The sequence below is a fragment of the Taurulus bubalis genome (genome assembly GCF_910589615.1).
Source record: "Taurulus bubalis genome assembly, chromosome: 5".
In the NCBI taxonomy this organism is placed as follows: Eukaryota; Metazoa; Chordata; class Actinopteri; order Perciformes; family Cottidae; genus Taurulus; species Taurulus bubalis.
The window spans coordinates 15469004-15492073 of NC_136593.1; the positions used below are offsets into that span (position 1 = coordinate 15469004).

The 23070-nt window shown below is 41.8% G+C and overlaps 1 protein-coding gene across 1 annotated transcript in view; it reads left to right on the forward strand.

Annotated features, from left to right (window-relative positions):
* Positions 1-4311: 4311 nt before the first annotated feature.
* Positions 4312-23070, forward strand: part of col7a1 (collagen, type VII, alpha 1) — a gene marked incomplete at its 5' end in the record, with an annotated part of 45957 nt that continues 27198 nt past the window's right edge. Inside the window, 45 exons of the mRNA XM_079218730.1 lie at positions 4312-4374; positions 4819-4891; positions 4987-5167; positions 5278-5434; positions 5542-5635; positions 5751-5909; positions 6053-6210; positions 6498-6627; positions 6770-6889; positions 7945-8100; positions 8410-8529; positions 8625-8768; positions 11405-11521; positions 11855-12001; positions 12159-12284; positions 12402-12548; positions 12766-12888; positions 13082-13348; positions 13836-13967; positions 14796-14942; positions 15396-15479; positions 15599-15748; positions 15905-16041; positions 16151-16277; positions 16370-16513; positions 17033-17202; positions 17392-17433; positions 17589-17615; positions 17705-17749; positions 17851-17970; positions 18049-18120; positions 18216-18251; positions 18337-18390; positions 18498-18572; positions 18766-18879; positions 20259-20285; positions 20379-20432; positions 20542-20613; positions 20694-20753; positions 21166-21201; positions 21284-21328; positions 21917-21952; positions 22066-22110; positions 22228-22263; positions 22708-22779. Coding sequence (XP_079074856.1) covers positions 4312-4374; positions 4819-4891; positions 4987-5167; positions 5278-5434; positions 5542-5635; positions 5751-5909; positions 6053-6210; positions 6498-6627; positions 6770-6889; positions 7945-8100; positions 8410-8529; positions 8625-8768; positions 11405-11521; positions 11855-12001; positions 12159-12284; positions 12402-12548; positions 12766-12888; positions 13082-13348; positions 13836-13967; positions 14796-14942; positions 15396-15479; positions 15599-15748; positions 15905-16041; positions 16151-16277; positions 16370-16513; positions 17033-17202; positions 17392-17433; positions 17589-17615; positions 17705-17749; positions 17851-17970; positions 18049-18120; positions 18216-18251; positions 18337-18390; positions 18498-18572; positions 18766-18879; positions 20259-20285; positions 20379-20432; positions 20542-20613; positions 20694-20753; positions 21166-21201; positions 21284-21328; positions 21917-21952; positions 22066-22110; positions 22228-22263; positions 22708-22779 — 4641 coding nt within the window. The remainder of the gene's footprint in view (positions 4375-4818; positions 4892-4986; positions 5168-5277; positions 5435-5541; positions 5636-5750; positions 5910-6052; positions 6211-6497; positions 6628-6769; positions 6890-7944; positions 8101-8409; positions 8530-8624; positions 8769-11404; positions 11522-11854; positions 12002-12158; positions 12285-12401; positions 12549-12765; positions 12889-13081; positions 13349-13835; positions 13968-14795; positions 14943-15395; positions 15480-15598; positions 15749-15904; positions 16042-16150; positions 16278-16369; positions 16514-17032; positions 17203-17391; positions 17434-17588; positions 17616-17704; positions 17750-17850; positions 17971-18048; positions 18121-18215; positions 18252-18336; positions 18391-18497; positions 18573-18765; positions 18880-20258; positions 20286-20378; positions 20433-20541; positions 20614-20693; positions 20754-21165; positions 21202-21283; positions 21329-21916; positions 21953-22065; positions 22111-22227; positions 22264-22707; positions 22780-23070) is intronic.

Sequence of the window (23070 nt, forward strand, 5' to 3'; positions counted from 1 at the left end):
TAATACAAAGCTTGTGAAATATTGCAGAAGGAGGATAAGATCAGTGCTTCTTTTGAAACTTGTTTCAACAAGGGGTCACAAAAAACTTTAAAAAGCTGGTTTTAGTACTTTTGTTTAGTTTGGATGAAGAAACAGACTAATAAACCATTACTGGCGGACATGAGAATCTCTGTACATGACCTGAGGGTAGTGGCCATATGTGATAGGATCAGTTTACCCTGTTTTTTGACTCCCAGACAGCCTCTGAGTAAGGCTTTTCCGTTCTGGCCACCAGCAGATTCTGGCGTCCAACTCTGGTGTGTGAGCAAATTTGCAGGAGACTTTGGTAATTTACTGTGACAGCCCGTTCTCCTTTGACCCCTCCATCCCCTTGTCCACTTGTGTCACTCTCCCTGGTGACCGATGTTGTGCTGAGGGAGCCGGGCTCTTACACAATCCTGCACTCGGTCACATTGCAGTGGCCTGCGGCCTGCCGCCCCCCCTGGGAGAATGGCATCTCTACTAAACCGCAACTCTGTGATCCTGCCTGAGCTGAACTTTCACAAAGCACAGCCCAACCTCTGTGCAGCTCCCACAAAAAAGCTCTGGGATGAGCCCTAATCTTGTTTTCTTCCTGTCCCTGAAAAGTCCTTTTCTTTCTGTCAGATCTGATGCATACAGGGTTTTTCACACTAAGTCCTCACTTGATTCCTGTTGTGAATATATTTTAGATGTACTCTGTTATAAGACATTGATCTCTAACCCATGTGTTTAGTTTAATTTCCGGGTGGCCTTTAGTGGGTGTGTCCATATCCATAAACCAGGTACCTCAAGTCCCAGGTGTGGGGGAAACCCTAGGAATGTTGTTGATTAATATCTTTACATATGCTGTATTAAAAAAGGAGCTTGTCAGAGGACGTGTGTTACTCCCACAATTGGCATGTGATCTAAACCAGTGTATTATTTAGACAAATATTTGAAAATATGTACCAGCCGGATTGTATTTACTCACAGATTAGAATTGGGCCTGAAAATATAGTAGGGTTGTGGGAGTGGTAGGAAGAAAATTAAATCTGGGTTTTGTGATGCCTGTAACATGTACTGCCAATTCTTGTAGTACTCAGCTGGTGTTTTTAATGGCCCTCAAATCATGAATGCCTTTCAATTATGATCTGTTAAATTAGCCATGATGAAAGTGCTCAGAATAGACTGTGGGTGTGCACTGTGGTCTAAACACCTGGCTTTTAAGTTAATGAAACCTGTAATAAACATTGTTTGGATGTGGCTCGTCTGGCGCTAAATGTACATAATTACATTTTATAGGTGTAGAAGTCTTATAATGAATACTTTGAATCTTTAAAAGGGAAATGGGCATTACATGTGTTACATACAAAGTGTTATGTGTGTTTGTGTGATCTGCATCGTACAGAGGAAGCAAACCTGTATGGCCAATTATGATCTTCTGGCTCCAGGCAATGTCGGCCAACAGAATCTGGTGTCTATTTTTAGTTTGGTTTTTAGAGAATTGCTGCACTGTCTGTACTATATACTGTTCAATGTATGAAAGTAGTTACTCAAGTATTGTTCAAGAAAGACCCAAGACCCTAAAACTTCTTAACTTTATTAACTGCAGGTGCCCCCACCTGGGCAGAATCCTTCGTCAGGAGCTCTTCCTCACTCTCCTTGTCCTCGTACTCCCATGAATCGATACCAAAGCTACTGATGTGACATAGCAAAAAAAACTACAAAGCCTGGCCTTACATCTGGCCAGAGAATATAAGTCTATTTGACATGTTTATAACACAATTCAACCATAAATATTAACATAAACCATAAATATGACTTGAAGGACTCGAAAGTGACTCGAGAGAGCTCCCCAAGTTATAAAAATATCAATTTTTATATTCCTAGCTTGATGCCACACATGATTGGCACACCTTTCTGGACAGCTTACGACCTCGGCTACAGAATCCGCCAATTGCGCCGAAACCATTGTCAGACAAAGCCTCAGCAAGATATCAACCAAATTGCATTTTTTCCTAGCCAAAAAAATGAAATATGACTTACCTATGGATGAAACAATATCCCACACGACACTTGCTTTGTATGTATTGGTGCATCTGCTTGAGCAGAGCCCCTCTGTTGTGGAACCAGAGGCGTCCAAGTTCCAGGAAGAAAGTTAGGGCATTTTTCGCTTTCAGCGGACCTAAACCTACGGTTCACGAAATCTGCACTAAATTAATTACTACAAATATTTAATGTCACTTAATCAAAGTCAAACTTTGCAGAGATACTGCTAACACATAAAATAAAATAAAATCGATGATATGCCTAATTAAAAAGAGGAAATACATCCTGGAAGTTATTTTCTTTCCTGTGTTCTACCATCAATCAATAAACAAGGAACACTGCTGCTATACTGCTGCTATATGAACCTCTTAACTGGTCTCACAAGTGTTTTATGTATATTATACCTTTTGAAATTATTCAAATAGCCCTTGTGGTTGAGGAGATATTCTGTATTTGGTATGGGTATGCAAACCATTCAAAATGTTTGAGAAAAATGGCTGGGGCTCAGAAATAGTACGACATTTTGGGAAATTTGCTCATTTGCTTTCTAATAGAAAGATAGATCAGACTTTCATGTCTGTAGGTAAATGTATAGCTACAGCCAGGAGATGTTAACTTAACTTATCATAAAAACTGAAGAGCTTGGCTCTGTCCAAACACCTCCACCTATCAACACCTCCAAAGCCCAATAATTTACATTATGTAAAATCTTGTTCTTTTAAGTCCTACAAAAAGTGTAACAATGACAAGTTGTGGTTTCATAAGCTAACAGGTTGCTGGCTGTATCCTTCTATTTACCAGACAGTTATGAGAGTCTTCAAATCCAACTTTTAGCAATAAAGCAAACAAATGTTTGTAAAACTATTCGAAATAGCAATTCTATCAACCAAAATAGTTGTTTACAGCACTGCAACAAAGTGGGAGCCATTCAACATAGTTTTCTGTCTGCTGAATGTAATCAGCCCTGTCAACATGTGTCAACTCAAGCTTTCTTTCATGTGGGCTAGTTCTGACGCTGGAAACACTGACAGACAGTCTGGTTCAGGTCAGTGTTCTAATGATACAGCAAAGAAAAAGACCCAAATCCAGATGATGTTGAAGCGCCTTGCATTCCTATAAAGGCTCTGAAAATCACTTCTGTCTGCCGTTGTCCCGCTGCTCTCACTTATACATTTGGTCCTCAACGAAAGTGGCTTCTCAGGGGTTTGATCCCAGGAATGTTTACTCTAGCTACCGTAGCTCTACAGAGTAGATCAGAGGTTTTGTTCGTTGGCTCAACATCTGTCAGCTATTTCGCTATGTTGTGCATCACCTCTGTAAAAAGATGAATGTGAATAGATGTTGTCGTGAAGAGAAGTGGTGGTTTGCAGTGGTTGGTATCACTGATAGTTTGTAGAGGTAAAAATCTAAATGAGAAAGTTGTGAAAAATCTGTTTTTTAAAACGGTACATATTGTTCATAAGGTTCTGGCATCTGCATTCAAGACATATAGTAGTACAGTTTGAGGGTGTTCACACACAGAGAGACGATGCATTGTCTTATTGGTTTGTGTCTCTCTGCACATACTTTTCTGTCTTACTATACCAGGTATCCTTTGTTACTGTTTATAATTTACACAAATGTGCATGTCTTTCATCAATAGGTCTACATTTCACAAAGTCTTTTTACATTTTAGGACAGGAATTAGAATTAACACTAATGAAATGTTATCTGCAAACTTGTGCATTATGTAAATGCAACCAAACTCAGATGACAGTATTCAGCTGGGTTTGGTGAACATGTATTGTAGGTGCCAATGTTGGTATTGACACAGTTTACATACTTAGAATTAATAGGCATGATCATAGCTTCCCTTGAGATCATCATCCTATGCTATAGTACTATAGCACCTAATGGAACACATCTCATCAATACATTCTCGCTTTTTCATTTTTAACCAGGAACACATCTCTTACTGGGAAGAGACAAATGAGACTGGAGTCAGCTGTTTGCCTTGTTTGTGTACATACTAGCAATAATATTAACATGTGTTAATGTGTGGGAGGGTTGTACTCAGATAGATCAGCTGTGCGCTAATGACGTCATATTCTTGCAGTAGCTTACACTACAAGCTCATCGTACTGATGATTTATTCCGAGTGCTCCGGTAACCGTAACACTCACTGAAACTGTATCATGCAAATAGAACTTGGACCTTAAACAGACTTGTGAAGCTTGACTGGGTTAATAAGAGAGAATTTACTCTGTAGTCAGACAAGAAAACATGTTCAAAGGGACGTGGCTGGCAGGCAGGATATCGAAGATGCTCGGTGGTAGCCAAGAACAGGTACGGGCAGGAAAGGAACAATGGCTACAGCTCTAAAGAAACACAGACAATCTGACAAATAACAGGGCTGAACCACCCTCAACATATACCGAGGAACATATGACTAATGGGCTGCAGCTGAACCGGGAAGTGAAAATCAGATGACACGCAGAAACAGGAAATGTGATGGGGATGAATAGTAATTAGCAGTTTTTTCTCTCAAGAGTTGGTAACAACACCGACTAATATAACCTGGAGACGCAAGGAAACGAAGAGTAGTAGTTACAACAAAAAATGAGGCCCTTCAATGTCTGCAAGCATGAATACTGAATCAATGGATGGATGTTAACAGACAGTGTAAACACAGTATGAAATGACAATGTTGTCATGTGGTCAGACTGTTTTGTAGTGAGTTGAAATAGTTTGTGAGATAATTCAATTTTGATCTGCTCTCCGTGCACCCAGGTTGTGAAGATGTGGAGCCGGTTTTTCACTGTGACTGTCCTGCTGTCCTCCATGAAACGAATTGAAGCTCAGGGTATAAATAACTTTATTCTCCTCCTCAAAGTGTTCTCCTCAGATGTGTCTCTGTTTATGTGCTCACGTGTATTCTCCATCGCTTTGTATTTGCAGGCAGGTGTAATAATGTGCAAGCAGCAGATATTGTTTTCCTGGTTGATGGGTCTTCCAGTATTGGCCGAGCTAATTTCCTGCAGGTGAAAGGCTTTATGGCTGGGATCGTCAAGCCATTCGCCAGCTTTGTCGGCGAGTCAGGGATACGGTTTGGTGTCATACAGTACAGCGACACCTCCAGGTGACTAACAGGATTCATATTCACCTCAGTACTTTCCTGTGCATGCAATGACAAAGGATCTTACTGCAGGTGCAGACATATGTATTTAAAGTGCATTTCTCTCCCTCCAGAGTTGAATTTACATTTAATACCTATTTGGTTGGCACTGAGCTGGACAACGCTGTAAAGAATCTGAACTACAAGGGTGGAAACACACGGACTGGTGCTGGTCTCAAGTTTGTCGCTGATAACTTCTTCAACCCTACGTCTAGTCGGGATGTACCAAAGGTCTGAGGAGCAGCCCTTCTTTGGGGGTTTATAATGATAAAACTGGATATTTAACATAGCACCTCTTGTGTTACTAATTCTCCCTGTGGGTCCTCTTTAACTTTCAGATCACTATCCTGATCACAGACGGAAAGTCACAAGATAGTGTGGAAGAACCAGCACAGAAGCTGCGCAGTCAAGGAGTGCATGTTTTCGCAGTCGGTAGGTGTCGACCATGTGGTCTCTTCTTTCTTACTCAAAGTAGTTTTTTTGGACTTGCTTCTGAGCCACCGTGATTTCTCTTTTTTTACTTTGCCATTTTTCTGTGGTTTGTTAGGTATAAAGAGTGCAGACAGGAACGAATTGTCTCAGCTTGCCTCCCAGCCCAGTAGTGATTTCACCTTCTTTGTTGGGGACTTCAAACTGCTGAACACACTTCTTCCTCTTGTGAGCCCCCAAGTGTGTACCAAAGCAGGAGGGGTCTATGCTAGTGACGGTATGTGGGTTACCTTAAATACAATACATTAAATACACACAGTCAAAGATATGTGTCTCATTATTATCTCAGACTTCATGGTGAGATTGTAAACCTACATTTAATTGTATCTGTCTCCTCCGGCTTCCACCCTCTCGTTTCAGAGGCCTTTTCTGGTCCGTCCAACATTCAGTTCACAGGCCAAACGTCTGATACTCTCAGGTTTCGCTGGAATGCAGCAGGGGGGCCTTTGAGTGGCTATGTGGTCCAGTATGTGCCACTCTCTGGTCTGGGTCAACCTCTCACAGCAGAGCTGCGTCAGGTGAGTCCAGGTGTTGGATGAATATGCCTTACACATGGAGATGACTGAGATTGAAGTAGCAAAATGTGAGAGAAATATGTGCCTTCAGGCTGAGTATGAACATGTCTAATGGGTGGATCTTCTTTTTGTAGGTGCTATAGAGATTAAAATTTGGCAGAGTAAATAGTGAAATTCCCTTCTCCTGCAGATAGAAGAATGCTGTGGCTTACACATCTATTTCAGTCATTCACTATGTTAAAACTTGTTTTCGGATTGACTGCTTACAAACATGACCACTCACTCTACAGGAGACTGTCTCTGCCAGTCAGAGGACCTTTACCGCACAGCAGCTGAGGTCAGGAACAGACTACCTGGTGACTATCATCGCCCAATACCCCAACAGTGTGGGGGAGTCTGTTTCTGCCAAGCAACGAACCAGTGAGTAAGAAGTGAAGAATAAAATGTCAGCAGTGAAACCTGCCAAAATGATAGAGCAACCTGTCTCACACAAGACAGAAACCGTACTGTTGAACTTATTACAGTCATACACCTGCAGTGTCTTTTTTTAATGCTCCTACAGGGTCTTTGCCAGGGGTTACCAGTCTCCGCCTGGTCCAGGCAGGCTTCTTCTCTCTTTCTGTGGGCTGGGATCAGCCTTCGTCTCCTGTGCAAGGCTACAGACTCACCTATGGACCACGAGGTCAGGCACACACATACCTGTCTTACCTGTCTTTCTCTTTCACTCATCTCACTTGTGCAAATGTGTTTTAATAACACTTACAGTACATTAGCAACATCTCCTCTTTTCAACCTAAATAAAACTGACACCATTCACTTTTGTTGTGGCAGAATTATCTTGTCACAAAACTAATCTTGGCAGAATTAATGATTAAAGTAGCAACGAAGGATAAAAAGAAGCTACAGGACTGGATAACAGTAATCCTTTGGTGGCAAGTTGGAAAATTGTCGAGAATGTACAGCAACAAAGCCTGAGTATGGGGAACATGAGCTTTTCTATCACCTTACCTCCCTCAGGCACTGGCTGTCTGTTAGGGTTTTTATTGCCCCAACCTTACTTAGATATATAATACATTTGTATCACCACCAGACTTGAGCTAGAGAGTGAAAACCTTCACTTATGTCAGGGATGTTCAGTAATTTTGTCTTCACATTGCTAGAGACAGGGTGCGGCATAGATTATTACAGTGTTAAAATGTCTAGGTGCTTTTGCTGTGATTCAAGAGAGAAAAGTGGCCCCTGAGGGCTGATATAAACAGTTTCTCCCTCTGAACATGTGGCAGGAGTGCCAGTCTCACATGGAGATCCTCCTCTGACTAGTTAGCTTGCAACAGACAGTATGTGCAAGTATTTAATTAAGTCCTTCAGCGAGAAAGGTTTAATGTTGTTACTTGTTCCTATGTCTGTTGTTACTGGCACTGATCATTCAAACAAACAAGACATATACTGACAGGCACCCACGCACATACATGACATGCGCACACATACACATGCACATGTGCACACCCTCTGAACAATACTTCTCTACAGTTGGCTGGCTGCCATAGTTAAGCTTTGTTGCGCTGAGGTGAGAGCGAGGTAAAGTCGATGAAGTGACGACACCTCTTGTTCAGCTTTTTGTCAGCTAATTTGTCGAATGACATACTGGACAGTATAATTTGTGACCAGTGCACTAGTTGATCCTATGCATGCCCTCCATGCCTACTTGCCCTGTCTATTGTGTGTTTGGAGGAGCAGGTCAGCCAGCAGCTCAGCTGTTGGAGCAGTCTCTGTCTGCAGACTCCACATCTGTCACCTTGGAGTCCCTTCAGCCCGACACCGAGTACGTCGTCAGCCTCTATCCCCTGTTCCCCCGAAACTCTGCATCCCCGTCCATCCTCAACGCCCGCACATGTGAGTCCACCCTGTGGCCCATTATAATTACTTTGGTACTGTTATATGTTATGTTCTTCTTATTATCAATCTAGATGGTGTAATTGTATATCACGATATCTTGATATCTGATTAATTCAAGGTATTCAATTAAAAAATAATCAATTGTCATATGTAATTATAGCCCAGCCGATCCGCAGTATGTACATTATACAGTATATGCACAGAATACAGTACACATTTATAGTGATATTGTTTCTTCAGAATGGGTTTCAGTATAATTATAAAATATGATTAAAGTGCCTGTGTTAATATTTCTGCATGTGCCAGTGCGCCTTGAGGCAGTGCAGCAGTTATCAGTGGAGACGGAGTCAGAGGGCAGCGTCCGTGTGCGGTGGAAAGGTGTCGTTGGTGCGCGGGCCTACCGCGTGGTCTGGGGACCATTTACAGGTCAGGAAGGAGCCGACATGAGACAACATCTTGTATTTCTGCATGTCAGTATTTAATTTTTTACAAATTCGCATTTTGTTTTTATGTTCAAAAAGGTCGAAATGTCGAGACGGTGGAGGTTGCTGGTGAGTTTCACACTCTGTCCAGACTGCTGCCCGACACTGAGTACATCGTCACCATCATCCCGCTGTACGAGGGCAACACCGAGGGCCCGGTAGCAACCGCCAGGTTCAAGATAGGTAGGTGTGGTTTCAGTAGTTCAACACCAAACATCTGTCTCTGCTCTCTTTTTCTGTGTGCATTGTACCATCTTCCCTATCAAAACTGAATTCCATCTGTTTTTTTTTCTTCATGTTTGTGCTTTTTAAATTAGTAATCATAGTAAAATACAGCTTGTTGAATAGCTGCTTGCTTTCTGTTGTGTTCTGCTGAAGGCAGGGACAGGAGAAGGAGACAGGCAAGCTGACCAACAGTCTTCTCTGCTGTTCGTCTCTCTTCTGAAAACAGTCACATGTTAGTGTTTAGCTTTGTTTAGGGAAAATTTCGAGCACACCTACACACTCATTACACGCACACACCATCTGCCTATCGTGAGTAAGTCCCATATGGTGTCACTTCATGGGGACCAGTGTTAGTAGAATGAAGGCTGAGTCACTGCATGGCCCATGTACTGAGCAGAGAGCCGGCAGAAATGCACTAGTACAAAAAAACTTTTTTGTGGCCTAGTTGTGCCATCAAAGAACTAAGATATACATACAGTGCTCTACACACTGGACACCACAGTAACCTAAACTGCAGCTGGGCTTGTTTCTTTCTTGTTTGTTCCGGTGTAAACTTGGGGAGAAGCAACTATTTATGGTGTCTGTCGTTTGTGATGAGTAGTCTGTTTTTGTTTTAGGGAGGAACACATGAATGAAGCCTTCATGTTTATTTGCTAATTTATGTATTCAGGAATACTATTAAATCTTCCTACATGTAAGGTGTGTCAAACACAATATTCTAAACAATATGTCAAAGACTGCATGACATTTAAAGTGTATCTACATTTTTTATAAATTGATTTTTGGCTATGTTTATCGATTATCTTTGTGTCTTCGATTATCTTTCCCAACCACTTCAATAGCTTTGGGTGGCATTCAATCAAGCAAATATGTCAAGGAGTAAAATGTTTTGTTTATTAGTGTATAGTCTGAATCTCAGGCCTAAAAGAAACATCAGTGGCTGCTGTAGGCTTAGTTCTTTGACCTGTGTGCTCCCACTAACACCTGGCACTTTCTTGTTGATTTGTTGACATGTTCGCACATGAACAAGAGAAGACCTGTGGCCACATACAGTATCACAGAGGAAGTGTCTGACCTGTGAGATAATTTACTACCTCTGTAGCGCCAATAAAAGGCCGGAAGACATTTCTACTCGTCCTAGTCTCATGAATGTGATATCTCAGGAGCGCCTTGAGGGAACTTCTTTACATTTTTGTGTAAACGTCCACTTTGACTCAACAATGAATGGATTGAAGATCTGTGTGTGTGTGTGTGTGTGTGTGTGTGTGTGTGTGTGTGTGAAGCATGAACTTTTTATAATTCATAGCATCTTTGCAAGTATTTATATTGTCATGGCTAGAACGTTTTGTTCTATTGGAATCAGATTTATTGGCTAAGCAACACTATGTTGTAGGAATGTGACTCTCTCACAACATTTTTTTTCTCTCACAAAATGTGCAAACTAATAGAAAGACAGCAGACCAACAAAGCTTTACAAAATCGAGACAAATAGATTTTATTACATGTCAGGGTGTTCTGTTGCTCTGGTAGTCCACCACTTTAAGCTCATTGGTTTTGCTGACATTGAGATTCAGTGGTTGCACCATGTGACAAAGCTCTTTATCAGTCCTCTGTGCTACTCTATAAAAAATGTCTTTAAGTGAAGACACGTTTTCTCACCTCCTCAAAAGAGTAGTTTTTGTATTATTTCACAACAGGTTCCTGAACCCCAATGTTCTGGCATGAACATGTGCAGGTTGTGTATGTGAATATCCTATAAACACTGCGTTGGGCTGTACTACAAATAACTTGTGGGTTTGGTAGGGTTTCAAAGTGGCATGTTTTAGCATGACCACTTTAGTTGGTTTATTTGTTCTGTGTTTAACCCTTTTTTAAGTACTCTAAATTATCTGTTAATCTTTAGGTTAGGAGAATTAGAACAAGGGTTTAGAAATATATATATTTTTTTAAGAATGATTATTTAATGGCTTAATTAATTATGAACTAACTTGAGTTCGTCTGTAGTAGAAACTTCCTCTTTTAAAAGCAAGGCGTAGAAGCTCCTCAGGGGGAGTCCATTGTTGAAGTTAGTTCAGTTCAGGTGCAGACCTGCCGGTGCTGCAAGCCGTACCTTTTTTTCAATTGATTTATGGATTTCCTTATGTTATTTTGAAACGTTTTTTGTATGTAGTTTAGTATAGTATAACTTTACAAAAACCAGCCTGTTTGTTTTTAAACTTCAAAATGAAATATCAAGATTACTCTGGCCTTTGTTAAGTTTCCCTTCCACCATTCAGCCAATCCTTGCAACACCTGCCTGATTTGACTAGTTTGGCCTGCTTGTATTAGCATCAGCTGAACTTCAACTGCATTTTTACACAGAACAGGCACTGTGTATTTTGTCCCCATCACATTGAAATTACTTTTGGAAGGGATCTCTTTTTGGCTAGCAGAGACGGAAGGAATGATTACAGCAACCAATAACAGGCAGTGTTGTTTTTAATAATATGAATCTATCCGTTAACATATTTTATTGATTAATTAATGGGGACGGAGCTTTTCTTATGATGTGTTACATAAAGACATACATGTGAAATATATTGTCTTTACTTCAGAGCGTCAGGAGCAGCAGATGCTCAGAGCAGCCACCACCGGCCCCTCCTCTATTCGCCTCACCTGGAGAATCATTCCGTCATCCCGAGGGTACCGCCTCGAATGGAAGGAGGGGGAAGGTCAGATCTACACGTTCAGGCTCAAACATCCACTTGTTCCTTTTGTATTCTCTTTGTACATTACACATAACATACTGTAGATTTAAGGGCTGTGCAACATGGACAAGTTATTACAAGTGATCACACAAAATCCTTTTGATGTCAACATACATAAGAGTAATGCTATGTGAACTGTATTACACTGTTTTTTATACAGATTTTGACTGAAATATAGATGAATACTGTAGTAAATGCCAGCTCCACTTCTAAGTTGCAGGTAGTAGGATGAGTATATTGTACTGCAGGTATATTGAAGATAAAACCACTGATCCTGGACCGTTGTTTTGTCTCCAGGAGGCCGTGTCCAGAGCCTAACCTTTCCTAGAACCAGTACCAGCTATGAGCTAACAGGCCTCCAGCCCAACACAGAATACATCATCACCCTGTACACCCTGTTTGAAGGCCGTGAGGAGGCCACACCTGTCTCCACCACATCCAGAGGTCAGTACACAACTCTGAGTTCATTTTGGGTGGATTTATTGGTCGTAAATGTGCTGGTGGTTGAATTCTGAGTGAATATTTGTTCCTGTAGATATGCTTAAAAGCTTTTGTGCCTGTATCCATGTCATACAAGTGTTCTGATCCTCTGGTGTTGCAGAGGAACAGCCAGTGGGGAGGGTGTCCAACCTGAGAGTTGTGGAGTCTCTGGGCAGCACTGTCAGACTCGGCTGGACGGGTGTAGCCGGGGCCACACAGTACCGCATCATTATCCTGAACACAGAAGGTGCACTGACACATTTTTATTCATTGCTTTATTTGTCCTTTAGATGATTGATTGCTCAATTATGAATGAGAACATGCTTGTGAAAATAGTCTCTTTGTTTGTTGCATGACATGTCAGCGGGATCAGAGGAAATACGGCTTATCCCTGGAAACCAGACGACCCTTGACCTCAAAGACCTGACAGTGGGAGTGTCTTATGGTGTCAGTGTCACAGCGCTGGTGGGAGAAAATGAAGGGGACCCAGTTACTGTTTACATCAAACCAGGTGGGTTGAACAGTGTCGCTAGATGAAAGAACAATTAGTCAAATGTGACTACATTTTTGTGAATTTCTTTTAAAGCTGAGACCTTTTGTTGGTATTTTTTGGTGTACAACATTTTCTCCTTTGACCTGTTGTTTCCGTCGAAGTGAAATACTTTTTTCCTAAATTGATGTATACATTGAATTGTGTCACATGAGGCCCTGTATGCCCTTCATTTCAGAGCAAAGTGCTGGCAGAGTAACTAACCTCAGAGTGACAAACGCAAACAGCCGGAGAATTCGAATTGCCTGGACAGGTGCTACAGGGGTAACAGGTTACAGGGTTACTTGGAGACAAGGCAACAGTAAGTGTTTCATGTCGTTTATCCTTTTGAGTCACGTATTACTATATTAGTTAATTAAAGATTGAGTAAAAGCTATATTTAGATCTTAAGTGATGGTCCTTTGACTTTGAAGTTGAATTTGTTTGATATCTTTACTTAATAGTCAGTTTTTTTACGTGCATATTTTTATATTACCTCACGTCCTGCCTTGTAGATGCCGAGCAGTCCAGTATTCTGGGGGCGGAGGTCACATCCTTCACCATAGACGGCCTGCAACCAGATGAGGCGCTAGTAATTGGTGTTGCATCTGTGGTTGACCAATGGGTTGGAGAGGTGGTCACACTCTCTAGTCGTACTAATCCCAACGGTGGATCAGTGTCTGGCCTTCGCATCGTAGACGTTACATCTCAGAAGATACGCATTGCATGGTCACGGTCCACGAGGGCAACTGGCTATAAGGTCACTTGGCGCCGTGATGATGGTACGCAATAATTGGCATTCATACTACTCAGTATTTTAAAGACACAATATACAACCAAATAGATGAGAACAGGGCAATATGAAGAATTGTAAAGGCGTAGTATGTAGATGTGGGTAGTGATCTGGCTGTCAGCCTCTTCTATCCTCATGTAGCTGTAAAAAAAAAACAACTAATTCCTACATTTCCATTTATCTGCTATGTTTTGCTGGTGCAGGAGTTGAATCAACTCGCAACGTGGCTGCCAACACATCTTCCTTCATCATTGATGGGCTACAGTCAGATTCAACCTACAACGTATTAGTTTCTTCACTCACTGGCTCTCGAGAGGGAAGTCCTTCCACCCTGAGTATCAGAACAGGTACCACACTGAATCTGTCTAAAACACATTGTGGCTGTTGTCCAGAGTGTCTTTTGAGAGAAACTTGGCTATGATTGGGGTAATACTAAATAGAATAACTGACTGATTGTTTTCCTTCCCGACCTTCAGAATCAGATAAATCTGTGGTCGGGACTGTGACGTCACTGCAAATCCAGGAGGGTCGTGGAGAGGTTGTCCGAGTCACTTGGGTTGGTGTGCAGGGAGCGACTGCTTATCGTGTGTCTTGGAGGAAAACGGACGGTAGATATATTGCTGGTCTACTTCACCTGTGTTATAAAGTCCTAAATATAAATCTAACCTTTTGCAAGCATTAATTTGCTCTTAAAGGGATAGTTTGGATGTTTTGAAGTGGGTTTTTATGAGGTGCTTATCCAAAGTCGACAGTAGATGGCGTTCGGTACATTCATTTTGGAGAAACAGAAACCACAGTTACCACACGGAAGTAAAGCAATGTACTGCAGAACAACATAAAGTCACCTAAAACAAGAGCCCAGTCTAAGTTTAAGTGTGTGCTATATAACAGATATATTCTACGCTTTACCTTGCCATCAGAGAGCCTATTCTGACGGAGAAATGAAGCCAATATATCCATCTATGACTATGACTCTGCCAAGCCACCAGACACCAATGATGACAACAGTCATTGTGCTGTGCAGAACACAGAAGTTGCTGGTCTACCGCTGCTTTGATCGGTTGGTTAGTTAGTTAGTGTTATTTTGTGACTCCAAACTAACCCTTCAAAACACCAAAGTGTTTTATAGGGTTATGTACACTTAAACTGATAGACTTTTTTTATTTCTTAAATAAGTCTTTCTTTTTGGTGGCTTAAATAAGTTTTTTTCAGCAGTGCATTGCTTTGCTCTTCACTCAGTACTACTCTCTGCTTCTCCAAACTGAGGGTGTACCGACCATCATCTACTGGTAATACACTAGCTATTGTATTACCAGTAAATGATGGTCGGTGACTATGGATAACAACGTCATACAACCGCACTTCTAAACATCATAACTATCCTTTTTAAGAGGTTTAACGAGAACTGTGTTACCCCACTCACTACCCTGCTGTAGGTGGGGAACCGATGAGTCAACTGCTGGGGGGAGATGTGACAGCAGTGGATTTAGACCAGTTGGACCCCGGAGCCCAGTATGAGGTGCAGGTCATGGCTTTAGTTCAAAACAGAGAGGGAACCCCTGTGTCTGTCAGAGTCACCACACGTGAGTCCTGTCTTCCTATATTAGTTCAAGGTTCTGGCAGGTTTCTATAACCCTTGAAAGAGTGTTGACTGGAGGAAATAAACAATGGATGTTAGGAGTTTTCTGAAATGAATGAATGGATGGATTAAACAGTACTTCGCAAATGCTGAATATGGTAAAACATATAACATACATTAACATTATAATTAATTATAACATTGTACTTTAGGCATCAGTAATATATTGTATAATGTCAAGTCTTACACTAAAACAATACAGTATTTAGTCACTAAGTAAAACCTTGTAAGTCACTGAGAAGCCTTTGAACTTGATTCGGAGATAAACATGGGAATAGTGTCTTTCTTGAGTGCAATAGTTCAATATTGCACAATACACAAAATCTTATTTCAAAAACATATTGGATTAAATGTCAAATTAAATGTCATTGCTGATTCTCTGTATCCGTGCTTACAGCTGGTACCCCCTTGTCCACCATCACTGTACGAGTAGCAGAGGTTACCCAGAATTCTATGCGGATTGGCTGGACTCCACTACCAGGTGCCACAGGATATATCCTACGCTGGAGAGAGGACACAGGTGAAACATGTTATTATACATGTTATAATCTATTTTTTAAAGCCCCTGCCTGCATCATTTTAACTGTTCACATCTCTCAGAGGTTGGTCGAGGCTTGTCCGTTACGCTGCCTGCTGCGTCCAGCTCCTACCAGGTGACTGGGCTGCGTTTGGGCCGTCGTTATCGCTTTACGGTGCAGCCTACCTTCGAGAATAGATTGGGAACTGAGAGCTATGTTGTTGAGCGCACTGGTAATGCACCAAACACACATCCTCTTTCATTTACTTACCAGACCTGTAACCACCTTTTGATCTCGTACTTAACCTATAACCACATTTTGATCTCGTACTTAACCTATAACCACATTTTGATCCAGCACTTATCCCTGCAAACTTTGCTGTCACCAGTCTGTGTGGCCGGGCGTCTGGATGTGGTGTTTCTGGTCCCGGCATCCACTGATCGGATTAGCCTCGCAAGACCTCTGCGCGAACTGCTAACAAGTGCAGCTGGGTCACTCGAAACTATCGGAGCCAGCGACTCTCAGGTACGGCTCTTCACGAATAAGTTTCTGAACAGGGCGTGTGCTCCCAGAATCTGATGGCATGGTCACTTTTAGTTGACTAACAATTGTATTTATTTTCTGCCTGTTTCAGTTCGGAGTTGTAGTCTACGGTTACAGACCCAAATTATGGTTCCTGCTTAATCGCCACGGCAGGTCTGACACACTTTTTCAAGAGATCCAGTCCACACCATTTGATGAAAGTCCTGGGAACAACATTGGTCAGTTTCTTTCTCACCTTTTCTGTACTTATTGCTTGATTTGTGTGTATTTGTATGTTATGAGTTGTGACCTTGTCTGTCTCCCTCTGCAGGTGAGGCGGTGAAATACACCCGGCAATACCTTCTAAGCCCCTCAGCTGGTCGGAGGCCGAGGGTCCCTGGTGCTGTCGTCATCATTGCTGACAAAAAATCAGCTGACAACCTGACTCTTGCAGCCAACAGTCTCAGGGCTACAGGTGGGCTGCAGACCAACAAGCAGTTACACAGCACTCATCTGTGAATGAAACTTTGCTTTCGTCTGAAACCATTTAGTTTCAAGATTTCAGCCACAGTATGTATATACATTGATAAAAAAAACTCAATTACTCAACTAGTGTTTCCTTGAATTCTTGAAGATAACTTTGTTGTTGTCACATTGCCTCTGTGGTGAACAAAGAAGAATAAAAAAACTGTACATTATCAAAACATGCTTCTACAAACTCTCAAACAACCTGTGCAGTATAACCCAAGTCTCATTTATCTAGTCGTATGTGCACTACACATGCATCTTATTTTTTGAGTAGTTGATATATAAATTATCATTTTGCAGGTGAAGTATTCCTTTAAGTCACTGGGCCTGTGACAGATGCCGCCAACTGTAACTTACACAAGTTTAATTTGTTGTTTTCTTCTGAACTATACACTGCCTCATACAAATACAAAATCCACCTCTGTTCTGTGAGACAAATGTCTTGGTGTGTGTGTGTGTCTGTTAGGTGTGACGGTCTTAGCAGTTGGTATAGAACAGGCGAATACCGAGGAGCTGCGGCAGGCGGTGACGGACGGCAGCCCCCAGAACATCTTGTACACGCGCGATGCAGCACAATTGGACACCGTGCACACTGATCTGGCAGACTTGCTCTGTGGCATTGCCAGAATACCAGATGTAAGAAGAAACTTACATCTGAAGAAAAATCCTATTTTTTTCAAGCCATGTTTTTTAATGCTTTGTGTGATCTGTAGACGAATATTGTTCATGGTACTTTGTAGCTTTTTAATGGAAATAACATGGAATGTAGTATTACATGTAATAAAACTCCTTTAATCACCGCCTCATGTGTCTGTCCTTGTTTAGGTAGGTCCAGGTCCTGAGCAGTGTACCGTTCAGTGCCCTCAGGTGAGTTCTTCCGCTGTACTTTCATACAGTATCAAACCATTGAACCTGTGATAATAATGTACGATAGATTTCTATACAGAAACATCCTTCACGTTCTCTTGACTCCTCCTCACTACTGAATGGTATCTAAGTATAATCTTTCCTATTTATTTTAGGGAGAGAGGGGATATCGTGGAGAAAAGGTACATTGCAGAAAGTTTATGTTTTACCGCTCCTTGTAATTTGCGTTTTCAGCTTTTGAGGTGGCATTTTGTTTAATTTTACTCCGCAGGGTGAGAGAGGCAGAGACGGTACAGATGGGCGCAAAGGCGATTCGGTGAGTCATTCATTAACACTGACTTATTAACAGCAATGTACTGCTTTTTAAAAATACTATTGATTGGACATACTAATGTGGTGTCCGTATGTGTGGTGTAGGGTCGTGATGGTCAGCCTGGGAGGGAAGGCCCCAGAGGTGCTGAAGGACGCCCGGGTACACCTGGCCAAGCCATCCCTATTGACCCCTCACTGGGGGTGAAAGGAGAAAAGGGGGAGAGAGTGAGTACAGATAAGGCCATACCAAAACCATACACACTTCACAGGACGGAAGCAACAAGCTGTTTGTTTTCATTTTAGGGTTTTCCTGGTATTGATGGAAGTTCAGGTTTGCCTGGACGACCAGGTTCCTCTGGAAATGCAGGGGTCCCGGTGAGTTTGAAGGAGCAAAACCCGCAGACCCATTGGATGTGTTCATGTTGTCGTTTTAGCATAGAAATAACTAAACAATTTTGTTCTCGTATCAGGGTTCGCAGGGCCTACCTGGTATCAGAGGAGATTCAGTGAGTAACTCTTAACCTGCAGAATTGTTCGGCGGACATTTAAATATGAAGTACGAAGCGTCCTAAGTGTTTTCTGTTGTTCTAGGGTGTACCAGGTGGGACAGGGCCACAGGGGCCAATGGGGAGTAAAGGTGAAAGGGTGAGAAGAGCAATCATTTATTTTCCCTAAATTAGCTCACGAGTGTTTATCGTTCCTTTGTGGCAGTTTGAAAGAGACGGCAAACAAAGTGTGTGTTGATGCTGCAGGGTGAACCAGGCTCGGGTATATCAGGAGGTGGTCTTCCTGGGAGGAAAGGAGAGCCAGGCATCCCAGGTATACCGGTAAGAAACCAACCGGAGTGACTACAGTCCTAAATTAGCTTTGTGCATTGACCTACACTCACACAAACCCTCCACACTCTAATCTGTAAAGTGATGTGCTGCAGTAAAAAGGTCTGGGTGTAGCTGTCGAGATGTTTTGGATGTACTCAGTCGTGTGTGTATACTGACCAGTGTTTTTGCGCTGTGTACTAAGGGTACTCCGGGTCGGCCAGGCAGCGATGGGACCAAAGGAGCCCTTGGAGCTTCGGGAACACCTGGTCAGGATGGTCGCCCAGGTTTACCAGGAACGCCAGGACTCTCCATCAAGGTGAGCGTCCTCCTCTGTTTCTGTCCATTTCCCTCAATTTAGAAAGTAACTTTTGTATGCTATCAGCTCTTAAAGGGTTTCTCCTGAAAATAAACCTGTCTGAAATAATGTCAGAAAAGTTGTCTATAATAGAGAGGATTCCATCACTCCTAACGGATGTACAATTATTTACTCTATTAGCCTAAATCCAAACTCACAAGCTGTCTTTGAAACTGCTGGGAGCACCTCTCTGTCCCGATGAAGCTGAATTTATCAACGTTAGATCATTTGCTTCTGTCATCCCTTTGGCATTTTGGAGTGACATACAACTGTGTTGCTAAACACGAGGGTGCTGTGTTCAGTTTACCAATGTAATGATTTAAATGGAAAAAGTATTCACATTAAAACAATATTTAAATATTCAGGCATTTTCAGGAGCTATTCAGGAGTTGCTGAAATTGTTTTTACAGACATTAGATTTTCAAGAAAGCATTTTACAGTCTCATATTCTGTTTGAACTTAAAATTTCAAACTGTAAATTACGTTATGAAAGATTTGATAAAAGTGCATGCATGCTCTCATTTAGATTTCCACTTCCTAAAAGACAAATCTAGAGACATTTTAGAGACCATAATACATGAGTTTGGCTCCAACCACTGCTCCAGGATCAAACTGCCGTTGTCAGACTCGTGCACATGGTGGTAGCATTGAGCCACTTACATATTTCTTCAGTGATGGCTTAAGCATTTACTGTATGTGCCAGGAAAGCTGAGATTGTACGGGTAGTTTTTGTTACACAATATCATTGATAGTGAATCATTTAAATTTGAAAACTCAGGGTGGTCTTAATGATTTATTTTTCTTGCAAATGTTAGAAAGAGGTTTGTATCATACTTCACTCTTTCTTTAGTTTCCACCATTTTTCTATTTATTTTCTTTGATATTTGATAGTTTACACATTATTCCTAGAACATATCTGTGAAGACAGATTCTCTGAAAACTTATATGAATCACATGGTAATACATTTACTATACAACTTATTCTGATTAATGGCAAACTACCATTACAATCGTTTTTAAATTCCTCAGGAATGGAAGCAATGGTTTTCTGTGGATTAAAAAGAATGACCCATAACTTATTTCTGTCATGTAAATAAATGTAGTTTACGTCCTGGTCCTGTGTCGTCATCGCTTTTCCTTTTAAACTTTTGCCTTAATGTCGAGAATCTATGTGGAGTAGCAGAGAAGTGGGTTGTGTATCAACCTGTGAGTAAGTGTGTGTACACAGGAAGCACGTCAATGTCTGTGGTTATAATAGAGAAACGTTTCTAACAACATTCAGCATTCTCTCTCTCTCTCTCTCTCTCTCTCTCTCTCTCTCTCTCTCTCGTGTTCTGTAGGGAGACAAGGGCAACCCAGGAGACAGGGTGAGTCACACCAGCTTGTCCTCTCACGGCAGAAATTTTCTGAGGGACACATAAGCATAATGATCCTCAGCTCTTATCTCTCTTTGCTGACAGGGACCTCCGGGAGTCGGCAGCGGGGTGGCCGTGAAGGGCGAGAAAGGCTCCTCAGTAAGCGCTGTCAATCACAGCCAATGTGCCGACATGTTTAGTTTGCAGATGAACTCGGTGTGCATGTGGGGGTGTATTTTACATTTACTAATTGCATTTTTATTATTAGGGTAGTCCAGGACCTCCAGGAGCTCAGAGTCCTAGAGGGCCAGCAGGACCTCAAGGCAGCAAAGGAGACAAGGTAGCTGCAGATTGATTAAGTGTAATGTTTGAGCATGGGAGGTGTTTATCCCAGAGTGATGGCTTGTGGTTGTTTTTCAGGGCGATAGTGCTGATGGGGAGCCTGGACCTCCGGGAAGGCAAGGAGACCCTGGGGACAGGGTAGGTTGAGCACACATCAATTTTAGATGGATGATTTAGTTTTTTGAACAATATAATATATATACAGTAGAAAGCACTGACAGCACATACCTCTGCTCCGCCTGCACAACCCCAAAACAGGTTCCAAACCTTTTGATGTGTGTCTGTTTAAGATGCTTCTGATTCTCACAATTTAAGAGCTGTGAGCAAATATATAAGGTGCTTTATAAATGTCCACTTGGTAGCGCTGTCCCAGTTAAGACTATTCTGTTTGTTTGTGTACCATGACCCAATTTTCACTGAAATCTCTTGTGTCATTTTTGAGATACCCTGCAAACTAATAAAAAAACAGACAAATAAACAGGACTAAAACTTGACTTCCTGAGTGAAATGAATACATTTATAATCAAGAATTTTCTCTCATATATTTCAGGGTCCTCGTGGGCCTCCAGGGGAGATTAGTAGCAAGGTAAGATACATTTAAAACAGAGTACTTTGTTTGTAAGCTGTTAATAGAGAAATAACCTTTGTCACTCGCTCTATTCCGATAGGGTGACCGAGGACAGCCAGGTGAGCCTGGATCACAGGGAGACAGGGTGAGTACAGTTATGAATCAGTCAAGTATGTGCACGTCTGTATGTATATGAGCGTCTATGTGTGTGTGTCTTTATAGTCTACCGGATCTCTGTGTGGGGGATTTAATAGACTTAATGACTATGGTCCATATTCACAGTTATGGCACCAGGTGTAGTAGCACATTTAACCACAGGGAAGAGCACATGTAATTTCAACTAAATTAAAAGGTAAAAATGGGACATTTACAATCTTGCTGAGCCAGATGTGCGTCTCATCAAGCGCACGTAGGTCTGAAAAGTTCAAGTTAAAAAATGTTGGTTAGAAAAAGGTGGAGACACAGCAGGCAGCCTCTTTTCTCCGGTCCAATAAATATTATGCTGCAGAGAACGTGTTAGTACCTGAACTGAGAGATGGCTTTAATGTTGATTCAAAGTCTTGCTATCCTCATTTTATTTTTCTAATTCTTTTGGATGAGATGGACGTTTGTCTGTGCAAGATTATGTTTATAGTTGTGCACAATTTGTGGAAATGTTGGTATAGGCTGGCAAATAAAGTAAATCAAAGAAGAGTCACAGAACATGTGAACCTGTATATGTGTTTCTTTGCAGGGGGAGAGAGGACCGCCTGGTGAAACTGGGGAGAGAGTGAGTAGAGCAGAGTTGGTTAAGTTTTGAATTTAGATTAGTTTAACTATTGACATCCTAACCTTTTAGTGGAATCGTGTGCTGTTATCTGAATACTGTTTTGTCGCATGCAGGGGGACCCAGGGAAGCCGGGCCTCGCAGGAGCAACAGGATTGAGAGTGAGTGACAGACGGCCATGTTGCTAATAACATCAGCATTAGTTCCATACTTGCTGCATGGACTGACTTATAAATGCATAGAGTCTCATGAATTAAGTCTTTCCCTTTTGTCACCAGGGCTTACCAGGGCCCAGTGGAGCGGCAGGAGAAAAGGTGAGGCTGATTTAAATTAAGTGTAATCATCCGAGAAGCAGCAGGTCAATAGGAACGTGACTCTGTCACAGAACATTTCATACTCTGATGTAATGAATTTTATTAGCAAAGATGAAAGAACATTTGCACCGGTCTGTTTCCAGGGAAATGAAGGTGCACGCGGGGAGCCCGGCAGAAGTGTGAGTTATCAGATGAGAAAAAAAATCCTGACATATAATAATTGATCTGTCCTTTCATTTTGTAGTGCAGTTAATGTCCGTGAACGTCTTTGAACTTTGACGAGTTCTTACTATATTTTTCAAATCATGCAGGTTCCAGGTATTCCTGGGAAGAAAGGGGAACATGTAAGCTATAATTTTCTTTTCTCGTAAGACTTTTCATTGTGACAGAGCTCACAGTTCCTTCACTCTGACGTGTTTCCGCTTCTTTGCTGTTCGGCTAAAGGGAGACCGAGGCCTGCCTGGTACCGAGGGGGCGAGGGGAGAAAAGGGAGATTCTGGACAGAGAGGAGAGAAAGTGAGAAACCACGGGATGACGATGTTCATGGAAATATGTGTCACATACAGTGTGACATCCGTCTCAATGACATTTCCTTCTCTGTCATTATGCAAGGGGTCTTCAGGGTCAGCTATTGGATCCAAAGGAGAGCCGGGAGACAGAGTGAGTTCACACTTGAGTCATAGTCCCGCCTCTTTTTCTACATCGACATCTGCATGCTATCTTTAACTAATGTCACAATGATATCGTTTACAGCTGCTATGATATATTTCTGACAATTGCATCCCTTATTCATGAAACATTCCCTCG